We start from the raw sequence: 10,427 nt of genomic DNA, 5'->3' as shown, positions 1-10,427 counted from the left end.
GAATGGGTTGGGCCGAACGAAAAACAAACGAGATTTAAGGATGGGTTACGCATTGGGTCGGCTCGTCTGTCCGTTCGTGCCCCAACTCCGACGCGTCCGGAGTTGGCCTTAGATCCGTCATCGGTTCTTGCAGCAGGATGGATGGGGCAAGAGGGGAACACAGAGCATAAAGGCGCAAAATACACACGAATCCACACCGCGGAAGAAACCAAGGCGGCCACGCACTCGGAGGGAGCGCCCCCATCCCTTCGTTTTCCCGCAACAAAACTCCAGGTCCACCCCACCATGCGACGGAGAGCTGACCTCCCAATCCCATATCCCGCTACAACAACAACAACAAGGCTCTCCAAGATTTATATAACCCGGAGATTCCCCTCGAACCACAAACTCCACATGCAGATCAAAATCAAATCAAAATCCACCCATCCGCAAACCCACGCAGCCGCAAGCAAACCCAGCCGGCCGGCGTAAAAGTATACGGACGCAAGAGAACCCGATGTGCGTGCGGGCGTGTGTGCTGTGCGCGTAACATATTTGGCCTTTTGCTCTTGCGGTCCAACCCACGTACGCGACGCTTTACTCACTCTCTGGTGTGATGAGTGACCTATCCATCCATCCATCAGCTGCTGGGATGCATTTAAGTAGCAGCGACCGACCCCTTTCCCACATCGCTCTGCCTCCGCTGCCCCCTCTCTCCCCGTCCTCCACTCTCCACTCCACCCTTTCTCCCGTCGCATGCTCTCCCACGTCGAGATGGCACCCGCCGGGGCCGGCGGCGGCTTCAAGCTCTTCGGCAAGGTCATCACGCAGTGCGTCGAGGGGACCCAGGCGTCGCCGTCGCCGTCGCCCGCGTTCGCCGCGCAGGACGAGGAGCGGCGGCTGCACGGCGAGACGGACCGGACGACGACGGCGGTCAAGCGGGAGGCGGCGGACATGGACTCGTCGCCGCAGCATCAGCAGCAGCAGGGGGCGGAGGCGTCGCGGCGGACGCAGCTGCAGGAGTCGGCGGAGGCGCGCGCGGCCGCGGCGCCGCTGCCGTGCCCGCGGTGCCGGAGCCGGGAGACCAAGTTCTGCTACTTCAACAACTACAACGTGAACCAGCCGCGCCACTTCTGCAAGGCTTGCCACCGCTACTGGACGGCCGGCGGCGCGCTCCGCAACGTGCCCATCGGCGCCGGCCGCCGCAAGAACCGCCCGCTCGGCCCCATCGCCACCGTCGCCGGCCACCACCACCACCACCACCAGCGCGCCGCCGCCGGCTTCGTCCTCGGCTTCCCCAGCCCTTCCTCCTCCCCCACCTCCCCACCGCCGGTGTACGCCGACCGGTGGCAGCTCGGCCCGGATCGCCGGTTCTGATCCCATCCCGCCGACACAACCATTGATCGACTCGTCCGCGGCCCAACCGGCCGCCCGGAAGACGAGGGTTCGGATAGAGTTTGGTTTGACCCGCAGAATCCTGATGAGATGAGACGGGAAGGCTGGCTAGTATTAATAGCTTGTACGTGAAGGCTCACTCACGCAAGACATGGAAAAAGGAGGAGAATTCGAATGTCCCTTTACTTTTCTTTTCCTTGTTCCCTTTGCTATGCTAGCTTCCCTCTTGTTAATTCCTTGCTACTGTAGTAGTATTCCTAGCATTTTGTTTGCACTTGTTTCTTCTTCTTGGGTTGGTCCGTCAGTTTGCGTCGCCTGTGTAATGTAAAATGGAACAGATCAGGTTGCGCGGTACTAGTAGCAGCAAGTTGCGAGAAACATGTCCCATTCCCATTGTGTATGTATGACGAGCATGCGTAAGCTTTCATGACTCCGATGAGTGTGATGCGATCCCATACCATGCTTGTCCGCATCCATCTCTGTCTTGGAAGTGAGCGCTCATCAATCATCATCACCTCGCCCAAAGCCCCGAAGGATGATGATGGCCGTCCATCTTTCTTACGGGGGCTGGCAGAGGAGGTGAAAGTGATTGGAGTAGTAAATCTGTGGTGATTGTACTTGCAAAAATGTACTCTACCACTCCGGTGTGTACTCTTACATTATCGTCGCGCTCGCACGGATGCCGTCATATTGTGCTGCCTGCGGCCTGGTAGGAGTATCAACTGGATGGAAGCCGTACAGCAAGAACCTGTTGCTAGCTCGCGCAAGTAGACCATAGTACTTGTGCCAGTTTAATATCACTACTAGTACTATGGATCAATTGATTGATTACCGTAGCAGCAGCAGTACTTGTGAAGCTTGTTTAAATAATCCGCATGCATGCGTGGGTTGTGCTGTAGCCTGATTCTCTTGGAGGACAAAAGTGGTTGCTCCCACATTTACATTTCGGTAAACCGGGCAGGCGCTTTTCACCACCATCCTTTTGGGAAGTTTCGTCACAAAGGGAAAGAGAAAGCGTCGTGGATGGAGATGGGCAGGCACCTGACTGGTGACTTATTACTAGTCCTCATCAATGCACTGGGAAAAAGATAAAGGCAGCTTTTCCTCAAAGGACCGGGAGCCGGAGCGGAGGAGATAATTATTCCAACCGTCAGCTTGTCCGGGTCAATGAGGGAGGGAGGGGCGCCTTCGCCTTTGAACAACAGTTCAGTCCCCACCCCGCTTTCGCAACTGCCTTTAATTGCTCGCAAAGTTACTTTATGTAGGCGCTCGCAAAGGCGTTTGGCTCCGTTTTTTTACTCACTTCTCGCTCGGTCGTCAGCATTGGGATGGTTGGGGGTTGGGACTGCGGCTCCGGCCGGGACCTTTTCGCTGCAGTGGCAGAGCTACTGACGTGTGTGGTGTAGTGTATACATAACATAGATGGCTAACCTAACCACAGCGGAGGGACCTCTCTGTGGCTCTGGGCTTTCAGCTTCATAATAAGAGCGGCTAATCAATGGAATGGTATGGTTTTGGAGCAGACCATCATCATGTCTCCTCCCACGAATGAATTGCGACGCGCCTATCTCCCGCTCGCGAAAAGAAAAACTCTTTCAATGCTGACATGGAGCGAGCCATACGTGCGACACGACAACTACAGGCCCCCAACACCCGTACCCAGCGGTAGCACTAGTCGAGTATACTACCAAAAGCCAGTATAAGTTGTGGTCACGTGTTCTAGTCTCTCAGTTGTGCACACTATGCACTGCAAAAGGTTGTTGGTACTTGAAGGAAAATAAGAGATGCCTGCCACTGCAAAGACGGGGGAAAGACGAAAAGGAGCAGAGCATGAGGAGACTTTTGGTCCAGAGCATCGTTTGATAAGAAAAGAAAAGAAAAAAGAAGCAGCAGCAAGCAAGGAGCGATAATCCTGCAAGCTACACGTGCTCTGCCGCGCTGCCAAAAGGTGACAGCCAACCCAACCCAACCCAAAAGTGCACCAGCAGCATCAGCAAGTGCGCTTTTCTTCTTTCCTTCCCGCAGTAAAGGGCCTGCAGAAAGGTTGGCGACGCGGGCGGTGAACTTCACCGGCCCAACAATCCAACACATCCGTTCCGCCCCGCCGCCTTCTCCTCCGCGCCCGCCCAGCAAACCGTCGGCTCGGCTGCTTTCGTGCTCGGGACGAGTTGACCATGCCGCATGTCTATCCTCCGGGTGGGTTTCGCCGGCCGGCATGTACGCCGGCGCGGTGCCCGCCCGTGACACGGAACGGAACCACGCGTCGCTTTTGCTTGCTGCTCAAGAGCTCCAGCGGTAATTAGCGCGGATACTATGAGGAATCAATGGCGATCGTTGCTCATTAATGAAGCGCAGTGACAGCGAGCTAACCCGGCCGGGGGCCATGCCGGGGTTGCTTTCCCCTCCACAATTAAGTTGGGCAGAAGGAGCCCAGAAAGAGGATGCACGTAGGTTTCAGGAAAGCCATGGACCATGGTGGCGCCGATGGCTACGTCCGGTTACAGTTACATTGATGCGTGTCCCTCAGCCTCAGGTAACATCAGGTTTCAATTTCTCTTTGCCCAACTAAGATAGTACCGTCGTTTAGCGACTACATGCGTTAATTATGGACGGGACGTTGAACTCATCGTGTGTATAGGATGGGATGGAGCCTGCCGTCGAAATGTCTGAGAGTTTTATTCGCTTGTGGTTAGCGAGATTTTGCTACTAGGAGGAGTATTTTTTTTTAATTTGGTATTATCACTGCTCACTGGATCTAGTCCCTTGTGGTCTTGGATGTTTATTAGCGCACCAAGGACATGGGCACCGGATATCTATGGATATAATAAAAGCTTTGTGTCTCTTTCAACTGGTACCGACGGCCGGCCGGCCGGCAAGGGGATCGGCCGTGGAACTCAAAAGAAGATAGCAAAAGCATAAGTTAAGACCGGAGAGATGTAAGTACTGTTGGAGAACGTAGCATAAATTCAAAATTTTCTACGCATCACCAAGATCAATCTATGGAGTAATCTAGCAACAAGGGGAAGGAGAGTGCATCTACATACCCTTGTAGATCGCGAGCGGAAGCGTTCAAGAGAACGGGATTGATGGAGTCGTACTCGTCGTGATCCAAATCACCGATGATCCTAGCGCCGAACGGACGGCACCTCCGCGTTCAACACACGTACGGAGCAGTGACGTCTCCTCCTTCTTGATCCAGCAAGGGGGGAGGAGAGGTTGATGGAGATCCAGCAGCACGACGGCGTGGTGGTGGAAGTAGCGGGATTCCAACAGGGCTTCGCCAAGCGCTGCGGGAGGAGGGAGGTGTGTCACGGGAGGGAGAGGGAGGCGCCAGGGCTTGGATATTGCTGCCCTCCCTTCCCCCAACTATATATAGGGCCAAGGGAGAGGGGGGGCGCAGCCTTGGCCCTTCCTCCAAGGAAGGGTGCGGCCAGGGGGGAGTCCTTCCCCCCAAGGCACCTCGGAGGTGTCTTCCCCCTTTAGGACTCTCCGTTTATCTTATCTGTTGGCGCATGGGCCTCTTGGGGCTGGTTCCCTTGGCCCATATAGGCCAAGGCGCACCCCCCACAGCCCATGTGGCCCCCCCGGGGCTGGTGGACCCCTTGGTGGACCCCCGGACCCCTTTCGGCACTCCCGGTACAATACCGATAAAGTGCGAAACTTTTCCGGCGACCAAAATAAGACTTCCCATATATAAATCTTTACCTCCGGACCATTCCGGAACTCCTCGTGACGTCCGGGATCTCATCCGGGACTCCGAACAACTTTCGGGTTACCGCATACTAATATCTCTACAACCCTAGCGTCACCGAACCTTAAGTGTGTAGACCCTACGGGTTCGGGAGACACGCAGACATGACCGAGACGACTCTCCGGTCAATAACCAACAGCGGGATCTGGATACCCATGTTGGCTCCCACATACTCCTCGATGATCTCATCGGATGAACCACGATATCGAGGATTCAATCAATCCCGTATACAATTCCCTTTGTCTATCGGTATGTTACTTGCCCGAGATTCGATCGTCGGTATCCCGATACCTTGTTCAATCTCGTTACCGGTAAGTCTCTTTACTCGTTCCGTAACACATCATCCCGTGATCAACTCCTTGGTCACATTGTGCACATTATGATGATGTCCTACCGAGTGGGCCCAGAGATACCTCTCCGTTTACACGGAGTGACAAATCTCAGTCTCGATTCGTGCCAACCCAACAGACACTTTCGGAGATACCTGTAGTGCACCTTTATAGCCACCCAGTTACGTTGTGACGTTTGGTACACCCAAAGCATTCCTACGGTATCCGGGAGTTGCACAATCTCATGGTCTAAGGAACTGATACTTGACATTAGAAAAGCTCTGAGCAAACGAACTACACGATCTGTGCTATGCTTAGGATTGGGTCTTGTCCATCACACCATTCTCCTAATGATGTGATCCCGTTATCAACGACATCCAATGTCCATGGTCAGGAAACCATAACCATCTATTGATCAACGAGCTAGTCAACTAGAGGCTTACTAGGGACATGGTGTTGTCTATGTATCCACACATGTATCTGAGTTTCCTATCAATACAATTCTAGCATGGATAATAAACGATTATCATGAACAAGGAAATATAATAATAACCTATTTATTATTGCCTCTAGGGCATATTTCCAACAGTCTCCCACTTGCACTAGAGTCAATAATCTAGTTCACATCACCATGTGATTAACACTGACAAGTCACATCACCATGTGACCAACATCTAAAGAGTTTACTAGAGTCAACAATCTAGTTCACATCACTATGTGATTAACACTCAATGAGTTCTGGTTTGATCATGTTATGCTTGTGAGAGAGGTTATTAGTCAACGGGTCTGAACCTTTCAGATCCGTGTGTGCTTTACGAATATCTATGTCATCTTGTGGATGCTACCACGCGCTACTTGGAGCCATTTCAAGTAACTGCTCTACTATACGAATCCGGTTTACTACTCAGAGTCATCCGAATTAGTGTCAAAGTTCGCATCGACGTAACCCTTTACGACGAACTCCTTTTCACCTCCATAATCGAGAAAATCCTTAGTCCACTAGATACTAAGGATAAGTTCGACCGCTGTCATGTGATCCATTCCCGGATCACTATTGCACCCCTTGACCAACTCATGGCAAGGCACACTTCATGTGCGGTACACAGCATAGCATACTGTAGAGCCTACGTCTAAAGCATAGGGGACGACCTTCGTACTTTCTCTCTCTTCTGCTGTGGTCAGGTCTTGAGTCTTACTCAATACTCCCACCTTGTAACACAGCCAAGAACTCCTTCTTTGCTGATCTATTTTGAACTCTTTCAAAAACATGTCAAGGTGTGCGTTCTTTGAAAGTATCATCGGGCGTCTTGATCTATCTCTATAGATCTTGATGCCCAATATGTAAGCAGCTTTTATCCAGGTCTTCCTTTAAAAAACTCCTTTCAAACAACCCTTTATGCTTTCCAGAAATTTTACATCATTTCGGATCAACAATATGTCATTCACATATACTTATCAGAAATGTTGCAGCGCTCCCACTCACTTTATTGTAAATACAAGTTTCTAACAAACTTTGTATAAACCCAAAAAAACTTTGATCACTCCATCAAAGCGTATATTCTGACTCCGAGATGCTTGCTCTAGTCCATGGAAGGATCGCTGGAGCTAGCATACCTTTTAGCATCCTTAGGATCGACAAAACCTTTCTGATTGTATCACATACAACCTTTCCTTACGAAAAATGGTAAGGAAACTTGTTTTGACATCCATCTACCAGATTTCATAAATGCAGCTAATGCTAACATGATTCCGACGGACTTAAGCATTGCTACGGATGAGAAAATCTCATCGTAGTCAACTCCTTGAACTTGTGAAAATACTCTTTGCCACAAGTCGAGCTTCATAGACGATAACATTACCGTCCATGTCCGTCTTCTTCTTAAAGATCCATTTATCTCAATGGCTTGCCGATCATCGGGCAAGTTCACCAAAGTCCATGCTTTGTTCTGATACATGGGTCCTATCTCGGATTTCATGGCTTCTAACCATTTGTCGGAATATGGGCCCAGCATCGCTTCTCCATAGCTCGTAGGTTCATTGTTGTCTAGCAACATGACTTCCAACACAGGATCACGTGCCACTCTGAAGTAGCACGCATCCTCGTCGTCCTACGAGGTTTTTGGTAGTGACTTGATCCGAAGTTTCATGATCACTATCATGAGCTTCCACTTCAATTGGTGTAGGTGCCACAGGAACAACTTCCTGTGCCCTGCTACACACTAGTTGAAGTGTCGGTTCAATAACCTTATCAAGTCTCCACCATCCTCCCACTCAATTCTTTCGAGAGAAACTTTTCCTCGAGAAAGGAACTGTTTCTAGAAGCAATTACCTTTGCTTCCAGATCTGAAATAGGAGGTATACCCAACTGTTTTTGGGTATTCTATGAAGATGCATTTATCCGCTTTGGGTTCGAGCTTATCAGCCTGAAACTTTTTCACATAAGCATCGCAACCCCAAACTTTTAAGAAACGACAACTTAGGTTTCTCTAAACGGTGTCGTCTCAACGGAATTGCGTGGTGCCCCTTTTAAAGTGAATGCGGTTGTCTCTAATGCCTAACCCATAAACGATAGTGGTAATTCGATAAGAGACATCATAGTATGCACCATATCCAATAGGGTGCAGTTATGATGTTCGGACACACCATCACACTGTGGTGTTCCAGGCGGTATTAATTGTGAAACACTTTCCACAATGTCTTAATTGTGTGCCAAACTCGTAACTCAGATATCTCTATGATCATATCATAGACATTTTATCCTCTTGTCACGACGATCTTCAACTTCACTCTGAAATTACTTGAACCTTTCAATAATTCAGACTTGTGTTTCATCAAGTAAATACACTCAGCATCTACTCAAATCATTTGTGAAGTAAGAACATAACGATATCCACTGCATGCCTCAGCACTCATTGGACTGCACACATCAAATGTATTACTTCCAACAAGTTGCTCTCTTATTCCATCTTACTGAAAACGAGGCCTTTCAGTCATCTTGCCCATGTGGTATGATTTGCATGTCTCAAGTGATTCAAAATCAAGTGAGTCCAAACGATCCATCTGCATGGAGTTTCTTCATGCATATATACCAATAGACATGGTTCGCATGTCTCAATCTTTTCAAAAATGAGTGAGTCCAAAGATCCATCTACATGGAGCTTCTTCATGCGTTCTATACCAATATGACTCATGTGGCAGTGCCACAAGTATGTGGTACTATCATTACTATCTTATATCTTTTGGCATGAACATGTGTATCACTGCGATCGAGATTCATTTTAGGTGCAAGTCCATTGAAGATATTATTCAAATAAACAGAGTAACCATTATTCTCCTTAAATGAATAACCGTATTGCGATAAACATAATGCAATCATGTTTATGCTCAACGCAAACACCAAATAACAATTATTTAGGTTTAACACCAATCTCGATGGTAGAGGGAGCATGCGTTGCTTGATCAAATCAACCTTGGAAACACTTCCAACACATATCGTCATCTCACCTTTAGCTAGTCTCCGTTTATTCCGCAGCTTTCATTTCGAGTTACTAACACTTAGCAACCGAACCGGTATCTAATACCCTGGTGCTGCTAGGAGTACTAGTAAAGTACACATTCATATAATGTATATCCAATATACTTCTGTCGACCTTGCCTGCCTTCTCATCTACCAAGTATCTAGGGTAGTACTGCTTCAGTGACCGTTCCCCTCATTACAGAAGCACTTAGTCTCGGGTTTGGGTTCAACCTTGGGATTCTTCACTAGAGCAGCAAACGACTTGCTGTTTCATGAAGTATCCCTTTTTGTCCTTGCCCTTCTAGAAACTAGTGGTTTTACTAACCATCAACAATTGATGCTCCTTCTTGATTTCTACTTTCGCGGTGTCAAACATCGTGAGTTGCTCAAGGATCATCATAACTGTCCCTGATATGTTATAGTTCATCACGAAGCTCTACTAGCTTGGTGGCAGTGACTATGGAGAACCATCACTATCTCATCTAGGAGATTAACTCCCACTCGATTCAAGCGATTGTAGTACTCAGACAATCTGAGTACATGCTCAACGATTGAGCTTTTCTCCCTTAGTCTTCAGGCTTAAGAAACTTGTCAGAGGTCTCATACCTCTTGACGCGGGCACTAGTCTGAAATCCCAATTTCAGTCTTCGGAACATCTCATATGTTCTGCGACGTTTCAAAAACCGTCTTTGGTGCCACAATTCTAAATCGTTAGCATTACGCACTGAACTATCACGTAGTTATCAAAACGTGTATGTCAGATGTTCCGCAACATCTACAGACGACGCTGAGGTTCAGCACACCGAGCGGTGCATTGAGGACATAAGCCTTCTGGTGCAGCAATGAGGACAATCCTCAGTTTACGGATCCAGTCCGCATAATTGCTACTACCAACTTTCAACTAAATTTTCTCTAGGAACATATCTTAACCAGTAGAACTAAAGCGCAAGCTATGACATAATTTGCAAAGTCCTTTTGACTATGTTCATGATAATGAAGTTCATCTGATTATTTAATGAACCCCCACTCAGATAGACATCCCTCTAGTCATCTAAGTGATACATGATCCGAGTCAAACTAGGCCGTGTCCGATCATCACGTGAGACGGACTAGTCATCATCGGTGAACATCTCCATGTTGATCGCATCTACTATACGACTCATGTTCGACCTTTCGATCTCTTGTGTTCCGAGGCCATGTCTATACATGCTAGGCTCGTCAAGTCAACCTAAGTGTTTCGCATGTGTTCCGAGGCCATGTCTGTACATGCTAGGCTCGTCAACACCCGTTGTATTCGAACGTTAGAATCGATCACACCCGATCATCACGTGGTGCTTCGAAACAACGAACCTTCGCAACGGTGCACAGTTAGGGGGAACACGTCTCTTGAAATTTTAGTGAGGGATCATCTTACTTACTACCGTCGTTCTAAGCAAATAAGATGCATAACATGATA

General features: G+C 48.8%; 1 protein-coding gene across 1 annotated transcript; it reads left to right on the top strand.

Annotated features, from left to right (window-relative positions):
• The first annotated feature begins 350 nt into the window (after positions 1-350).
• Positions 351-1,752, top strand: LOC109774649 (dof zinc finger protein 5). The gene has a single exon (XM_020333393.4). It carries the CDS (start codon positions 736-738, stop codon positions 1,354-1,356), a length of 621 nt encoding a protein of 206 aa, XP_020188982.1. The 5' UTR covers positions 351-735; the 3' UTR covers positions 1,357-1,752.
• The last annotated feature ends 8,675 nt before the right edge of the window (positions 1,753-10,427 follow it).

Source organism: Aegilops tauschii, chromosome 3 (assembly GCF_002575655.3).
Source record: "Aegilops tauschii subsp. strangulata cultivar AL8/78 chromosome 3, Aet v6.0, whole genome shotgun sequence".
Lineage (NCBI taxonomy): Eukaryota > Viridiplantae > Streptophyta > Magnoliopsida > Poales > Poaceae > Aegilops > Aegilops tauschii.
This window is presented reverse-complemented; position numbering and strand designations above follow the sequence as displayed.